The sequence below is a fragment of the Nanorana parkeri genome, unplaced genomic scaffold (genome assembly GCF_000935625.1).
Source record: "Nanorana parkeri isolate BGI_ZX_2015 unplaced genomic scaffold, ASM93562v1 scaffold143, whole genome shotgun sequence".
NCBI classification, from domain to species: Eukaryota; Metazoa; Chordata; class Amphibia; order Anura; family Dicroglossidae; genus Nanorana; species Nanorana parkeri.
This window is the reverse complement of record NW_017306411.1, coordinates 139,272-157,895: the sequence shown is the minus strand read 5'-3', so window position 1 is coordinate 157,895 and position 18,624 is coordinate 139,272. Positions and strand designations below refer to the sequence as shown.

Here is an 18,624-nt window from a genome sequence, read left to right as displayed (position 1 = left end):
ACAAGTGCCATATAAAACTGTGCCCATGTGGTCACTTGACTCAAGTTCTTAAAAAAAAAAGAGACCTCTATTCATTTATATTACAGTCCTTCCAATGCAGATTTTGCTATCTAAGACATTAATACATCACAGAAGAGGCTCAGAACATACTATACATACAGTAGTGTGGTCCTTTGCCCACATATTCTCATCCATTTAGTAATTCAAACACTATATTCTATCATGCGTTATTCGCCAAAGTGAGTGTCTACAGCTGAATATGCAGTCAGACTAACTTTATTGCAAGCTAATTTTAATGCAAATACATTCTAACATAATATGGTTCTGAAATGAAAGAGAAGCTGCAGACAAATTCATTAATACAGATGCTGAACAGCTCCTGGGTAGACAATAAACAACTTTCTATACAAGAACCATCTCTTTTGACAATATCTCATTTCTAATTAGGAGTTTGCTAATTAGACTGTGCAAAATAACAAAAAAAAACATGGATGCAGGTGTGGCACTTAAAAAGCATTATGTTCATCTGTGACCACACACCATTAGTTTTAAACGATTCTGAATTTTTAATCAACAAAACCTTTAAATAATAACTAGTTTTTTTTCAAGCGACATTTCTCTAAAAAACCCACTACATAACAAAAAAATATGCAAGTGTCCATATGTGTCCTCCAGATGAGCCATGTTGAGTAAAAAAAGGCTGTGTTTAATTACGAGCCACATAGACATTGGATCAATAAGGGTATTTCAGCTCCAGAACATCAAGGTCACCCATTCTGGAAGAGGTTTTGATGTATTTATAAGTACAAAAGAAACTCACAGCTTCTTAAAAACATGGTAACGTATGGCACAATATGGATCGATGAGAGCAGCTCCTTCAAGTCCATAGTATAATATTGATTTTTTTTTTTACTAACTAGCACATTCGCAAGATTTCTCCACTTGTTACAGAGCTCACCCTATTCTGACAAAACAGAAATAAATACTCAATGGCTTAGACATTTCTATGTCTACTAGTCAGTTAAAGTTTAGAGACCTGTGCCTTGCAATGGTCTACGAGATGTCTTCTTCAAGTATTGTTGCTGACATGACAACAGTAGCAGATTATTGCACATTATTTCCAAGACAAAGAGACCATTCCTTATGTAATATGATCATTGGCAGGGCAGTGTAAAGAGCTAAATCCAGGCAAAGTGACTTTCCCTTTTCGAAGAAGATTCTCTTCTGTTCCCCTATTAATCCTCTGAATAAGCATTTTTTCATACAGAAGGGGATGGTATGCCCCCAGGGTACATGCTGCATCATAATATTGTTCATGGTAATGGCAGAGGTCAGTCTGTCGGTAAGAAGGGATGTACTCATACACATGGACTTCCCTGCATAAGGACATCATAATGAGGATACCTGAGAAACACAGAAAGAAGCCAATTATTAATATATTATGTTGTAACACAATTTTTCAGAGAATTAGGAATACAGTTGATAAAAAACTGATACCTTATTTTTATCTAGCATGTGAATAAATATATTTAGAAATGTAAGCAAATATCCAAATCATAAAAACTATTCAAGAGATTCTGTCATTTTGTCAATTCAAGGACATGTTCTCTTGAAAAAGCAACCCTCAACCCACTGATATTCACCTTCACCATGCCTCCTGCTACTCTGTTTGTCAGTCAGAAATGGGATCACCCTAGGACTGGGGTTCCTACATAGACCAGATCAAAGGTATCCTGTACAGTCCCCAACAGATGACAAAGGTGCATCGGTGTATGCATCTTTGGCTTCTGAGCTCATCCATGTTTTTTGATGATGCAATTACAAACAGAAGCTGAGTTCATGGATAGTAGAGGACACAAATGCTTAGAAAAGGCCTGGTCCATGTTTGCACTGACATGTGCATATATCAACTTAAGGGACAAAATGTTCACTTGCTGCATAATATATCTCACCCACTTCCAGGTGCCATTGTAATGAGATAATCAATGTTATTCACTTCACCTCACAGGGGCCATAATACCGTGTTTCCCCGAAAATAAGACAGTGTCTTATATTTTTTTTTCTACGAAAAAAGACACTAGGTCTTATTTTCGGGGGATGTCTTACCTGGCTGCAGCTGTCCGCTCTGCCGTCCAGGGAGCCAGGCGTGCGTGCGTGTGGGCGGGAGGGAGCTGCGGCTAGCGCTATCTTCAGGGATGTCTGTAATATGAGATCTACCACCGAACTAGGTCTTATTTTCGGGGTAGGTCTTATATTACAGAAATCCCTGAAGATAGTGCTAGGTCTTATTTTCGGGGTAGATCTTACTTTCGGGAAAACACGGTATTATGGCTGATCGGTGTATATGGGAATGAGGTCTAATGACTATGATGATTGAGCTACAAAACAGAACCCAGTACAAGCTATTAAATAGGTTTAGGACAATGTTAACAAAATAAACAATTTTTCTTATATATTATTTACTGTTTTTTTTTACACGTAACCTCCATTTGTTCTTTGTAAATCCTTCTATTTTAAAAACAAATTGTCCTAAATTAATGGTGGCACTACATAGGGCAAACCATTTTGGAATAGGGGTACCAAACTGATCTTTGTGGCAGATGGTAGCCAACAACTGAAACAGAATATTGAAATGCCAGAAGAACCAGGATAAACCTGTTAACTCCGTCACAAAGACTAGAGGCCACCACCTAAAATTGGTGGAAAAGAAATTCCAGCACAAGGGGTAAAGGGGGTTCTTCAGTTAGAGCGGTTAGGGTCTGGAACTTGCTGCCAGAGGCAGTGATCTCAGCTAAGAATGTGGAATCATTCAAGAAGCTTTTGGACGATTTCCTGAGAAACCATAAAATACCTTATATATGTGTGTATGTGCGTGTGTATATACATACGCACACATCAGCAATAGGTTGGACTTATGTCTTTATTCAACCTCAAATACTATGTAACTATGTAAACCTTTCATGCTGTGACATAAACCTAGTACATTGTGTAGAATATTTTAGTGAGAGAATTGTCCAATGAAGGGGTTGTAAAGTGTGTGCATGAAACCATCTAACTTTTTTCTTGCTTGGTGGTCTGTACAGTTGAAAAGTAGTCCTGTGAATAAAGCGGCATGCATCCTACCCCCTATAGTGCATGCTAGCATTAGTTTGTACTAAAATAATCATAAGAGATAGACCTTGTATGCAAGAGTAACATCATGTGGGTGTATGTATGTCCAAATATAGTTCCACGTTTTTTCTGTTTCCATTTATTACTGCACTATTTCTAAGAGACACTCAGCCACTCTGTCCCCATTCCTGGGCTGACAGCCACTCACTGACACTTGCCCACTTTCCACACTGCTAAGTCACTTGCCCAAGTTGCATCTTTCACACTGGAATGGTAAGCATGCATCTCTTCAGACTGATAATCATCCTTTTACTCCTCTGTCCAGCTGCCCATGTCAACCTACAAAAACAGAAAATCCCCTAGACTAATTTGAGCTGACACCACTTCCCAAGACTAAGTGATACCCATCAGAAATACCTATATGCATTGCATAACTTCTCTTCATCACTACAAGCCCCAACACCTCTTCCAGGCCATTGCTGTCCATACCCAACATGGCAGGAACATTGCAACACATACCCTACTTTTTACAATGTATAGCCAGTTTGCAACACTTTTACTATGTATTTAAGTATGACAAATATAGCCCTGTAAAAATGTTGTGATATTTCAGCTAAAGAAATTGACTTTAAAAGCCTTGTAGCAACTGCAGTATGAATAGGGGACAAATCTCCCTACAGGCAGTCTTCTTTCTAAAACAAATTATTTCTTGTTTTAAATAGCAGACTTTAATGATTGCATGCATACATGTTCAATGGCTGCAATCTTACTTTATTCATTATTTAAACGCAATAAATAGTGGGTAATGTGTTATCTTGCTCTGCATGCCATAATGAGCAACTGGAGAGCACTAAAGGTCATCAGGAACTTTCTATTTAATGAAAAGCGTTTGAGATCTAATGTATTCAGGAAGCAAACTGAGTAAAGAGAAGCAATAAAAATCTACTGAAGTACAAGGGCAACTGAAAAAACATTGTTCATTGCAGAAGAAGGAAAAATGTTGGAATAGTAACATAGATACAGCATCTGTCTTAGATTGTAGCATTGTATGTGACAACTGGAGAGCCACTGTAGTGTTGCACGAGCATATTCTAAACTGTTTCAACATATAATGCACACTTGTATGTTTCATGTAATCATTTAGTAAAGTTGTTTACGGAGAGTGCTGATATTTGAATACCCAATGTACAGTATATTACATTATTGGTACTGACTGCTAGTACATTTTAGTGCTTTTCAGGAGTTTCTTTAGTGTTGGGGTAGGGTAAACTGAACTTTGGCACTGAATGCTTGTGTAGCATTATTCTGAAATTGGCACACTGTGTCACTAATTTCTATCAAAAAGCTGCAATGTTGCCACAGAGAACTTACTTTTGTTCTGCTGACAAGCCCTCCTCCTGTGCCTTCTGTGAACTGGCAGACTGGTCAGCAAGCTGCGTCACTGAAAGTCATTAAGTCAAGGAACTTAGCTGCAGACGACGCTTGTCATGGAGATCTGGGTTTTAGTATTTGCTTATCTGTGCCCAAGCCAGATAAATAATAGGTTTACACTGCTTTTTCCAAGAGTGCTGAGATAGGGTACTGTGTGGGTTACTTTGTATACTGACTTTATTAAAGTTAGTGGCAGCCCATGAAGCATTTCTTGTGATTTATTCTTTCTGTTTCTTTATGTCTGATTTCATACATATTGTAGCCTCTCTTTATGCAGCATTATTTGAACATAACCACTGCAAAGCAGCGTGGAAGGACACATTTGGGTATCTATTTTATTTATGTAGATCTATTCAAACTACCCTAAACGACGGAATATTTTTTTTAGTGGAAAAAAATCTATAACTAGACCAAAAAGTGTTTGCAAAACCTTGATAATAAAAATTCCCTAAATGCATTCATCTGCCTATAGTAACTCTTAGAATGGATCTTTTTGTATGCACGTGTGATAATTATGAGCAACTACTTTGTGATCCTACTGGATCCCTTGTCTTGCTTCAACATTCTGACCTAGCCAAGAACTGAAGCAGATCCATGCTGGCGTTGTCAGTTTGCATCCCTCAGCTACTAATCAGGGTGCTGTGCCAATGTATAGTGTGCCTGTAGCCCAGAAGGTAGCCTGAGTGGCACACCGTCCCACCCAGCCCTGTCTGTTATAATAGACAGCAATACCTAGCAAAAGCCATGCTGCCATAACCAACAGCCTGTAGGAACACAGCATGGACTACGCTGTAAAACCCAATGTTGGTAGATTGAGATGTTTCCTGCCGACTTATATGTCAGGACCCTTCCCTCCTTTGGACAATGCTGCCACCTCACCTGAACTCATTAAAAGGCGGAAACGAGAGCCTATGTGGTCATGGAATGAAGAGAACATTTATAGGAAACTGAAGCTTTATTTTTAGGAATGGAACTTCGTAAATGTTTAAGTTGTTTAATTGTTAAGTTGTCTGGGGTGCTACAAGTGACTTCTTAAGTATTAACAAGTCATATTCACTCTTGGTTAAAATAACCTTTTTTGTTTGTGCTTGCTGCATGACTGTGCCAGGTAAGTGACTCAAAAGGTATTGAAGAGAGAGCATGATGGCCTAGCAGCTAGCATTTTCACAAAGTTAGCAACACAGATTATGTATTTCCTATGGCAGGATTCCTTTAGCTATTCAGTATACTGTACCTTCTGCCTCGGGCTGGGGGACTGGGAGGGTGTATCTATCATATTTTTGCACTGTGCCTTTTTCAAGTTGACACTTCTTTTTTTAACGTTAACTTTCTGGTAAAATATAGTTGTTACCTTAAGGGTAATGGTAATGGTGGGCAGGTTTAATAATTCAGCCACATACAATTTGTATGTTAACAATGTTTTATTTCTTTCTTTCCACAGTTCTACAAATGTTTTCTTTTGCTTTTCCATTGCCATCCTTCATCACCTAATGATGGAAAGTCCCTGTGCCAATCAAATCTAACAGTAATTCAGTTAAACCAAAGACTAAACGGCACTGTGATTGAAACAAAACAAACTCAAATACCAGGCACTGCAGAGAAGGTTCCATTTCTAGCAAGCAAAGACAAAGAGAACATATCTGACCCAATGCCACACATCTCAAAATAAAAATCTGTTTTGTGAATCCCATGATGTAAATTAGAACAGTATTTCATCTTAACCAAAGAACTGAATGCTGTATGTGGTGATGATGTACAGCTAAATGATACACAAATGGGAGATTGGTCTATGATGCATGAGCACAAATTGCTGAACCTTCTTCTAAAAGCTGATATCAAAGTATAATCACATATCAGTCTATTGACAGGACCAGTGATGATGATGTCTTTCCAATTCCCCATTAAAGGTGGCTGTTCATAAAGAGACCCACTTTGAGATCCATGCTCCTCCCCACTGAAGAGAAGATGTTTTAGCAGCAGTAAAGTCAGTTAAAACTGAGCTTAACGGCTAAGTATTAACAACAGGCTTGTTATATTGGTATGGAGGATGCAATACTAGATTTTACTGCAGGACAAGCTGTAAAACTTTGGCTTTCCTTTGAGATACTATTTTTCTAAGCAAACTACATTTGTGAAGAAACTAGGGAAGGTGTGACAACAGCTTCAATGAAGCCCCTGACATGTTTGCTGGTGCAATGCATACAATATGTGTTTTTGGGTTGAGAGATAATAGACTTTTACATAGGTAGCCATATTTTGTGTTGTGAATGTGACTTTTAAGGTACCACGATGGTGTTAGGCCCCGTTCACATTGAGCGGTTCGCAAATCACGCGTTTGTCGCGCGATTTGCATTTTGCGCGATATCGCGCAAATGCTTGCATTGAGCAAGCTTGAATCGCGGCTAAATCCGCTCCAAAAAGGGTCCTGCTGTAGCGACGCACGACCCGCGACAGCAGGACCCTTTGCCCCATTGAGAAGCATTGGAGAGCGATATCGCGTGGTAAATTGCCGCGATATCGCGGGAATTACCGCACGATAAATCGCTCAATGTGAACGGGGCATTATACTACAGTCACTATCTTACTTTCTCTATTCAGTTTATTCAAGTATTGCAAGCTGAAAAAACTAAGCACAAAGTTCGGTACACATAGCAGGCAATTAAAATACAAACTGTATTGGTATAACTTTAATCAAAAGAATGCTGGCTGGTTGCTATGGTTTAATTCACCATTACATTATTTATTTAATACATCTGTATGTTTCGATTGTTGTTATATTGTAATTTGTTTTTTTTTTATAAAAAGAAGGCAGCAGCTACATAGGGTGTAAAGCATGGTTAATTAAAATATATATTGAAATTATTTTCAACACAGGAAAGTGAATGCAGCTTTATCCACTCACTTGTTATCTCTCGACTATTGCAACTCAATCCTCATTGGCCAACCTCTACACAGGCTATCCCCCTTCACTCTATCATGAATGCTGCTGCTGCTAGACTCATCCACCTAACCAACCGCTCAGTGTCTGCAACTCCCCTCTGCCAATCCCTCCACTGGTTTCCAGTCGCCCAAAGGATAGCATTCAAAATATTAAAAACCACCGACAAAGCCCTCCACAACTCTGCCCCTGGCTATAACTCCAACCTTCTCTCAAATTATCACCCTAACCACTCCCTCCTCTCTCTCAAAGACCTTCTGTTCCCTAGCTACCTTATCGACTCCTCCCATGCTCGCCTCCAGGACTTCTCTAGAGTCTCTCCCATCCTCTGAAATGCCTTACCCCAACCCGTCCGTCTATACCTACTCTGACTGCCTTTAGGCAATCAAAAAAGACACATCTCCACAGGGAAGCCTATCCCGCCTCAAACTAACCACTGAACTATCACTTTCTCAAACAATTCATCCCCACACAGCCACCACCTCTTGTATTTCTTGCCCCTCCCTTTTAGTTTGTAAGCTCTTACGGGCAGGGCCCTCCTTACCATCTTGTCTTGAAAAGTATTGTAATTTCTTCCTTATATTGTAAAGCACTGCGCAAACTGTTGATGTTAAATAAATCTTGTATAATAATAACAATAATAATAATAATGTCACTTTAAATAGACATTGCCATTAGATATTATTTAGCGGAGATACTCTTGTTAAGTTTACTTAAGAAAAAAACATTTATGTGATTTTCACATTATTTTTATTGTGACATATTAACCAATTGATGACTGGGGTGTTTACACCCCCTTCCTGGCCAGGCCATTTTTCAGTATTCAGCGCTGCAGTACTTTGACTGACACTTTTTCAGTCAAGCATATCATTTTTTAGGGAAAGACAGAGCTTTCTTTTGGTGGTATTTAATCACCACTGGGCTTTTATTTTTTTCTATACAATAAAAAAAGTACCAACAATTTTGAAAGAAAAACTGTTTTCCCTATGCTATATTATGAAACATTTATTACCCAATGTTTGGTAAAATATAAAAGGTGGGGGCGGGGGACTTTAAAATGTTTTGGTATTTTAAAAAAAATTCTTTATATGTGACTTTAATTTTTTTAAACTTTTTTTTTTACACTTAACTTTATTGCTAACACAGAGCAATAACAAGCCCCCTATGTGATGACCAATTTACAGTGACAGATCCTCTTTATGGAGACATTAGGGGTCTTCAAGACCCCTAATGTCACCCCTAGGGACCCCAAAGAAGCTGATGAAGCAGAGATCTGCTTCACCAGCTTCTGTAGCCAGAAAGTGATAGCTAAATGTGGAAGTGATGTACTATACATCACTTCCCACATTCAGAGAATGGGGAGGAGATTATAGGGAGATCGTCTACAGCCACCAGAATGCTTTTTTCCCGTTTTTGTCCGTACGCTGGGCGGCTCGCACGAGGGGGGGCCGGAAGAACGTTTTAAAACAGCCACCCGCATCTAGAAGGCAGGCAGCAATTGGTTAATGAAGTACCATATTTATTGTACTTGTTTGCAGGTACTGCCTCCACCTGCAGGTACAGATCAACTGATGTAGAGAATATCAATGACATCATTAGTTTTGCAAGATGTGACCCTGTCACGTCTTGCAAAACATCCAGCTAGCTTCAATAGAAGCCGAATACTTACTTCTCTGCAGGATGGCGTGTAAAATCTTTGTTGTCTTTATGAGCCCTGGGTGTTGTGGTTCATCCTGCCGGAAGCTATGCCACTACATATTATTGACTTAAAGGCAGCAGCAGGAAGCAGGTAGTACTGATGGGGACACAAAAGATCAACACTTGTAGCAGATTGTGGGGTAAAATTCCTGTTCCCTGGAGCAGTGTGTGGTAATTTTGGCTGCTTTAAAGGCCCAGCAGCTACAACATCGGTCTATGGGCACTGTGCATCTTGTGGTAAAAGTAACAATACCCTTACTCAGAAATTAAACTAAGGTGGAGGATGGAATGTTAGGATGGGAATATAAAACATGTTTGATTCCATTTGAGCCATCAAAAATAAGCAAAAACAAATATCACACACTACTGCTGTAGTTTCCACTACTGGCTATAACTGCACCTGTTCACACTAGTGACTGCTGAATTATTATGATTGGCTGCTATCACATCTGTTAATTGGTCAGTGCCAGATCTGTGAGCAGTGAAACAAAACCAAACTTGATTTTGTAGCCAATATTTACTTAAAAATTAAAAAGAAGCACTAGTTAGTAATCAAAGAGGATTCATGGTCGATTACATGCAATTATTGTTTGCATGGCTGCAACCTGCCTGTGTAGTTTGGGCAATATCCTCCACCTAAAACCAAGTAACTTGTCCTTTCCAGACAGAACTCTACTACTTACTCTTACATCTGAATTGGTAACAAAACACATATCCCAAGTAACGTCAGCAAAAACACACCCCTCTGTGAAAAAAAAAACAAAAACATTATGTTGATGGGCTCGCCACCCTGGTCAAAAAAACTTGGAAGAAATAAAAAAACAAAACAAAACAAAAATTGTGCAGATACTCCTCAGCCTCACAAAGCTACAGTATAGCTCCCACCCAATACTAAGGATTCCAAAACAGTGGTTTTAAGTCTCCATTGTAAGGGATTCACTAGTTTTCATATCAGCGGCTATCTCAGCTAAAAGGGATAGCTAAGAGATCTGTCTTAGACTGTTCTTCATGCGTAAACAACAATAACATTCAGAACTGTGCTATCTGTATAGTCGCATGCCATTATATTCCAGATGAGATATATAGTTATACAGTATTTATGTTAGCGTTTATTTTTATTATATCTGTTGTTATTGATGTCTTGTAGTGATATCCCTTAAAAGTGTTTCTCAAATGTATTGAACTCTTTTAATGCCAGAGCTTTCCATGTATCCCCTGTCTTTTTATCACAAGGGGCCATGGATAAGTACAATTATTGCCTGGTTGTGTGCAGATTTTTTTTATAAAAACATATATAATTACTAGAACCGTTTTACATATGGTTTTGCTACAATTTTACACTTTATTGTTAATGTAAAGGGCTGAAATAGCCCTGAACCTGTCAAATACTCCTTGATGTACAGGTAATGCTGCTTGAAAAGCTCTGCTTTAAAACACAAATAAATCAAGCTGTTAATTGACCCCTGTCATGTCTCATGCACAGGAAACAATGGAATCTATTCACTAAGGTGCCGAAGGATCTAGCCGTAGCTACGGCTGATCTTTCGGCTAGCTTCGGCCCCAGGACACCTTCAGTTCAGTAGAACCAAAGGGCTGCTGTACGGCTATTCACTATAGCCCGAAAAAGCTCCCGAAGTTGGCTGAGCGGCTCAGTCGAGCCGAAGGCATATGCTTCGGCTCAACTGAGCTGAGGTGAAAGCCGAAGCTGGCCGAACGGCTAGCCAGTGGCCGGCCGACAGCCTGATGCTTACTTCAGGGGCGGAGCCAGCCGTCATTTCACGGCTGGCTCCGGGCCACTTGCAGGGACACTGATCTCCAGACAGCCCAACTCTCCCGGACGCTCCGCGAGTCTCCCGCTATTAGATAGCGGCTCCCGGCCGCCCGGGAGAGAAACACTTTCTCCCAGAAAGTTTTACTCTGCTCGATCGAGCAGAGTAAACCTTTCCCTGCTCTGTTTTTTTCTTCTTCTGCCAAAGCATACCGTTCTCCCGCAAATGTAAACAAATAATGAAAAAAAACATTGTGGGGCCCCCCTCCTTATTCATACCAGACCATTTAGGTCTGGTAGGAATGTTAGTAGATACCCCAAGTTAAAAAGGAGAAAAGAAGTGTGTAGAGGTTCTCCCTAAAAGGTCTTTAGGTCTTGTAGGAATTTTAAGGGGCAACCTCGTCCCCCAAAAATGGGGAAAAAGCGCGAGCGAGCGCCCCCCCCCATCCCTGCGCCATATCAGGCCACATGCCCTTTGCACGGGTCCCACCCTGGAAAAGCACCCTGTCTCCATGCCGATGAGGACAAGGGCCTCTTCCACCATAATCCTGGCCTGGTGGTTGTGGGGGGTCTGCAGGCAGGGGGGCTTATTTGCATTGGGGTACCCTCTTTAATAAAGGGGACACCCAGATGCTGGCCCCTCTTGTAAATGAGTAAGGTGTACTTGTACCCCTACTTATTCATTAAAGGGTTAAACAAAAATGTAAATAAACACACCACACTTTTAGAAAAAATCCTTTATTTGAAGAAAAAAAAGATCTTGACTATTCCTTTAATTAAAAAAGCCCCGAAAAATTCCAAAAAATCATCCAACAAAGTAATCCAGGGTCAATCACGTTGTCCTGTGATGTCCATGCTGCCGCAGCCTCGTTGAGATAAAAAAGAAGAACCTGACGCCCGCCAGCCTGCTACGCAAAATGAACAATTTGACCGATGGCGGCTGAATGTAAACAGATAGGCGGAGTTAGAGGTGACATCACCGCTGGCTCCGCCTATCTGTTAAAATTTGGTCGGCATATACTGTATATAAATATATTGTTATACTATCATTTTTATAAAAATTAACCCCTTACAATGAAAATCTGCAGCTGAGCTGCAAATTTGTTTTTCATCCTAAGGGGTTAATTTTAACCCCCTCATGATGGTGATGTTCAAAGTATATCGCTGTCACCAAGTGTGACACTTAGTGACAGTGACATTGTATGCCAGGTGACGACTATTAGCTTTTATAGAAATAAAATAAAATGTTAGCTTTTAGTTTTAGGCTGAGAAGTACAGAAAATGTTCTGAAATCCTAGGGATGTGAGGTGTTTCCAAATAAAGGACAAATAAATTAATTTTTTTAATGCATTTTTTTAGCTGTGCTATTTTTCTAAAAAATAATAATAATCAAACCTGGGGAAAAAGTGTTTTCTTTAAGTTCTTCCTCTTTTTTTAAATATTTTATTCATCCTAAATGAGGCTTTAGGCACACATATGTGATATAAATATATAGACCTATCTGTCCTCTGAAAAACAATGTATAATATGTGTGGGTGCACTTAGTAAGAAGGTAAATTACTGCCGTGGAAGAATCAAACAGCAAAAATGTAAAAAGTGCATCAGTCATTAACAAACAAAAACTAAGAAAAACTCAGTCATGAAGGAGTTAAAATACAAAATGGCTTGTGCAACAATTATATATTCTGTTTTAATTTTTTTAAAGATTCTTTAATTTTTATATTTTTTAAGTGTTCCTATTTAAAGTGGATTTTTTTTTAGCTAAGTTCATCTAGCAGTGCCGCATGTAACAATTAGAGTTGCAGCATGGTGAAAAAGTCCATCATTTCATTGTGAAATATAGTTTGGCAAAATTGACTGCTCATTCATAGTCGAAAGCTGGGGTCACCTTTCATGTAAAATGAAGTCTAAATTATATGGTTTACAACAGAACAAGCTTGCAGAAGGTGGTTTGGAGAAGCACATAATTAAGAATTCAAAATGATCGATAGAAACATATTTTTCTGTAGATCAAATAAAGCAATTTCTTGAATTCGTCTTGGTAAAATGAATTGACCAGCAAAGAATGTTTTGTAGCTGAACCGAATGTATTATAATTATACTGTATTATGAGAACACCTTTAAAACACTGATAACAATGGTGTGTTTAGTTCACAGAAACTGTAAAAAGCATAGAGAATCTTTCCATTTGTTCTCCGCTTTATTATCGTAGTTATGATTCATGACTAGTTAGGCTAATGTGCTAATACTAATTTATATTCCTTTGTCCTATGGAACTCAGTGCATTCCAAATACACCCTAGGGCATTGTAACCTTGTGGAATGTTAATTGATACCAACACTTAACTGACTTCTCCCACTTACAAAATATTCCACCACTCACTTGTGGTAGCAAGCTTTAATTTTGTGTGGAATAATTATTTTCAGATCAATAGCAGCTATTAAGCATTCTACTTGAGGTTATACAGCTAAAAGCTGCATTGTGTCGTCAATGATCAGTATGCTAAACACACCTACCAATGAAACCAGATGATGGAGGGTTCGGTTGTATCTTCTCCTCACTGTTCTCTTGGATGATTTTCCACAATTCCCATGTGAACTTCGGGTGAAGAATGTAAAATGGCTGGTCTGGATTTTTTTTCCGATGTTGCTCATAGGGTGGGAAAAGATTATAATCTGGTTTGTGGTACCACTATGGAAAAAATGTGAAAGGAAATAGGTAAGCCATTAAAAACAAATACTGGGCAGACCAGTGCTCCAGTATGAAAGCTGAGGCCCTTTACCTTCTACTTGCAAACAGGTGGTAGCAAGATAGAGGTGACATTGTAGGAGAATGCCAGAAAACACAACATTGCATAGTAGTTGAGTCATAACCTATATACATGTGTCTTTTTATTTTCTGCACTGTTTGAAACAAAAAGTTTTGGATCTGTGGAGGGAAATAAGGATTTTCTCACCAAGTTACTATTCACACAGTGCAGTCCAACCCAGAACCTCCCCATATATAATAAATACCTTGACTAGAAACATGTCCATAGCTGTAGGGAGGTGATTTGTAAACTTCACTGCTGATACTGCTAGAGTTCAGAATATAAAAGCAACAAGTGCACTGTCTGCCACTATGCAAGTGTTGTGATGGTTTTCATCCAGGTTACAGTACCTCTTTAACAACACTGGGTTACCACATCAGACCTCAAATGCAATGTATAATTTTCTACATAGGCTGCTACAATTACTGGACACCAAGAACCATATGAACACCTTTCAATGTAGAATTCTATAAGCACTTTGGCAGCCCATCAGAGCAAAACAATTCAAAACACTGCTGAAAATATTACAAAGATGCATATATTAGGGAAGTGTTTGCTGAAAAAATTGTCTTACCATATGAAGATCAGCATAATAAGGAGAAGGATCCCATGCAACTAAGGTGACATCTTTATATAATGAGCTGTCAGTAAAGTGATGATTGGGGTTGGTAAGGATCTACAGAAAAAAAAAGGAGCAAGCTTAAACCATTTGTTGTTTAATAGAGAGTCAACATTAAACAAGCATAAGCTATAGCAAAACCCAAGTGCCTCATTAGAGGGTACAGTTCCACCACCAAAAGATCCTTCATTTCTTTTTAATAACGTTTATTGTTACAATAAAAAGAAGTATTACATATATTACAGCATTTCAAAGCATCGTTATAATGCACACTGAGTACAAGCTCTAAAGCATTGGTAAAGTCTATGATATATTCCTCATGGGAATAAAAATTGGGGCATTGTGATTTAAAGGTTTAATTCCCCATGAAAGTAATACCCTTGATATTGACAGGTTTTAAATATGGGCTTTATAGTGGTCATAACGTTTTGAAAAGGCTTAAAAGGTGTAATTTTTTTAAAGGTATATCGCAAACATTAAAAAGTGAATGCTTTTGTGTGAGAGGTTCAATGAAATATATACCTGGAGTATGCTTTTCCTTTATAGATGTATATCTAGGGAAATATAGGGAATCAGGAGATTGGTGAATGAGAGGAGTATTAGAAAAAGCAGGGCAAAGAGAGAGGCGGGACATGAAAAAGTGTACTTAGGGAGAGGGTTAGTTTACCCTTGGGACCTGCCTCATCGAGCATTTAAGGCTTCTATTGATAGATATGTAATCCAGGGGACCATATTTTTTAAATTGTTCTGCATTAAGTAGAAAGTTGAGTTTCTCGTTAGTCATTATCCATGTCAATTTCAATTTGATTAGTAGAAAATTGATTAATGGGGCTTTATATTTTTGTGCAATTATGATTTTTGCAGTTAAAATGAAGGCAATCACCTTTCTTTTGTATTTAGGATTCGTATTTAGGATGTATGTATTGGCATTCTTAAGGTCAATTAAAGCCTTGATTAGGGGATTTACTAAATTAAAGATTAAAAAAAGTGATAAAGTTGTAGACACTAGTTTACTTGGATGAAATTAACAGCAATCTAAAGAAAATATTCAACCTGGCCAGTTATTTTACAACCATAGACTTGTCAGCCGCAGTATCCTCCGTAATCTGTTGGAACCAACAGACATTCGGGTCATCGCCCAATCAAGCCAATTATTAGCCTATATCTATTGGTACCTTCAGTCTAAAAATGTTTACTGTGTTTGAAGCCACTCTATATGAAATGAAGCTCAATACCAATCAGATGTACACCTTGTCAGCTCTGCATATCGCTCATGGACAGTTCTCCTTTCTACATTCAGAATTTGGCTTAGAAGCAGACTTTTGTATGCAAAATATATTTATTATGCTAAATGGAGTTTAACATAATTGAAAAATTATTTATTCTTGAGATTATCCCTACTCCCAAATTATAATTAATTCAAATTTATGTTAAGGGGCTTAGTTAACATCTATCTATATTACACATTCCTACACACAAAAAATGTATCTGCGTAGAAGAGACAATAAGAACAAAGCTGACATCATGATGGTAGCACAAGTGTGGAACATGCTTTATTCTTTTTATGGACATAGCATACACCTGCGTCTTAAAGGATAACACCACCCAAAAAGCATAAGTCCTACAAGGTTTTGTTCCTAGTTGACTTCTTAAAGCTCTCAGATGGGAGGTCATTCCCAGTATCAGACCCACACCTTCTGGCTTACCATACTGTAAGTTACTAAGCTGAGTAATGCTGTCATTAAATGTGGATACATTCTTCATTAAAAAAACAGTAGGCATAAAAGTAAAAAAAAAATAGAGAGGGAAGGTTGAAGTGACCCTGTAATTACAGGGTCAAAAGTAACCACAACTTGTTAAAGATGCTATATACTTAACTCTTTGGCTTTCTGCATGTGGAAACTCTGCCAATTCCTGATCCATGGTTGCTGCAGGTATCCAACACTTCTAGGTGTGGTGAATAACTGCCCCTCCCGCAAAACTCTGTGGTTCCTTACAGGCTCGTATGTCACTACAGAGCGTATGGAAAGACTGGACTGCATTGCAGCTGTTAAAATGGCCATCTATATCCTATTATTAAATGTATCAATATCACAGGGGCCAATTGCAAGGTGTATCTGCTGTCACATGCAAATTGATAGGACAACTACATTGCTTAGTATGTAATGTGAATAAACTATACATACATATACCTATACTATTACTCTGCAACTGTAGTAAGAAGATACAAGGACATTTTTTAAAAATAAAATGTAATGTCACATGACTCTTACTACTAAATTTGTCACTGTGCAAATTACCATGCCTATGTCGTTTTCTGACTCTTATCTACTACCTGTTAAACTTTTCCTAAAAGAAATGTGTGGGTTGCAATGTCTAAGCTCTTCTTATGAAAAGTGATATTTGAGTCGAGTCGAATCAACAGCTGGCACTTGTGGACTCAGGACGTGAGATACATTTCATGATTAGCATCCCAGTGCGTTTGTTTTCAGCTTCTGAATATTGGCTTGGTTGTTTTTGGTGTAGACGTTTCAGTATACACATTCTCTACACAATCACATGCTATATCCTTATAATGAATGAAGCATGTCTTTATCCCACATAAACATGGGAGCCTATGGGCTATTTAATTAAAGTAAAAAATATAATACCTTCACACATCTCTAGGTGACTGCACACCAAATATGTTCACACTCAGAATAAACAAAAAATGCAGTTTACTTCTATTCTGGAAACAGTGCTTAGCTCCTGGTTCGGGCTGTGGTATAGGGTACTATCACTTACAGGTGTTCCAGTGCCATATGCAGAGTGACCGTGGTGTGCCAGGTACTGGGATGCTTCCTGTGTTCCAGCACTCAAGATGAAGAGAAGCTTGATGTCAATTTGTCCAGCATCCAATTGGACGTTGACAGAAAGAGGCAGATGCAGGCAGCTCTGTGTTTTGCGACACATCCTAGTGGAGACCTTAAGACTCAATCGGTGTACTTTTTCTGCATCACTCGAAAACTCCCCTAAGCTGACTTTGTCAACTATCATTCCGGGTCCCGTCTCAGACATCAAGTACACTGCTCTATTCTTTCTTTTTGAAGTAACACACTGTAGCAGGGGGTGGGGCCGTTCAGGGAACTCCATTTCCCAGCAGGCACAGCGGTGAGAGAGCTGGAGGGATCCCATTTGTGTACTAGCTCAAGGCAGCGTGGGCAGTGCAGAGACATCCTGCAGGAGTTGGCAGCCTGGAAGCAACAGCGATCGGGAGGACAATCTGAAAGACTGAAAAAGAGCTGCAGCAGGTCCAGGTAGGTACGGTGTGCAGTGGTGTAAAAAACGGGGGGAGGGGGGGGAACGAGGGGGGGTAGGCAGTAAACACAGTTCAACTGAGTGAAGTCTGTGTCACACAGTGTTGCGCAGGGGAAGGGAAGTGAAATTGGAACTTTTCCCTATGCTCAGAGCTCCATCAGAGAGGAGTCTTGCACTGCTCCCCTCTACATTGTTTGTGATATGAGAAGCGTGCCTGTGCTTGCATTCCAAAGACTGAAAGGCTTAAAGAGGAATTCCAGGTTCAGGGAGGCGAGTATATTTACATATATCACACTGACCTAGCCCACCAGTCCAGAGATCTTCATGCTGAAAATGTAGGAGATAACATGCTTCCACTCCCTGAGGGCTGCTCTGCATACAGACAAAATTAGTGTTTTTGCTAAGAAAGTGGATGCCTCTAGAAATGTGCACTTGAAAAACAAACCATGCCAGCTCCCTAAAGCCCCGTTCACACTCCGCGATATGCAAATTGCGCGATTTGCATTTTGCGCGATATCGCGCAAATGCTTGCATTGAGCAAGCTTGAATCGCGGATAAATCCGCTCCAAAAAGGGTCCTGCTGTAGCGTCACACGACCTGCTCGCGGGAATTACCACGCGATAAATCGCTAAGTGTCACGGGGCCTTACTGTATGCGTGAAGATGTCTGGATTAGGACAGCAGAAAATTTAACATTTAATGAAATAATAATGCTTAATAATTACCGTAATAAATATTTAATGAAATATTTAATAATGAAATAATCAATATTTAAATATTTAATCATTCATCATTAAATAACTGATAATATGTGTGTGTGTGTGTGTGTGTGTGTGTAAATTCAGAGGTTCTAATTAATATTAAAGACGGCCTTCAAATAGTGGCCAAACACAATTAAGTAGGCAAATTATGCGGCTGCTCGTTGGAGGTCGATTGGGGTGGAGGGGGGCACAA

The 18,624-nt window shown here is 39.1% G+C and overlaps 1 protein-coding gene across 1 annotated transcript in view; it reads right to left on the bottom strand.

The window, feature by feature from the left end:
- Positions 1–749: 749 nt before the first annotated feature.
- The window catches only part of ST6GAL2 (ST6 beta-galactoside alpha-2,6-sialyltransferase 2), a 51,551-nt gene continuing 33,676 nt past the window's right edge, over positions 750–18,624 (bottom strand). Inside the window, exons 3-5 of the mRNA XM_018554147.1 lie at positions 14,330–14,431; positions 13,463–13,637; positions 750–1,404 (exon numbers count right to left, since the gene is read on the bottom strand). Coding sequence (XP_018409649.1) covers positions 1,142–1,404; positions 13,463–13,637; positions 14,330–14,431 — 540 coding nt within the window. The 3' untranslated portion in view covers positions 750–1,141. The remainder of the gene's footprint in view (positions 1,405–13,462; positions 13,638–14,329; positions 14,432–18,624) is intronic.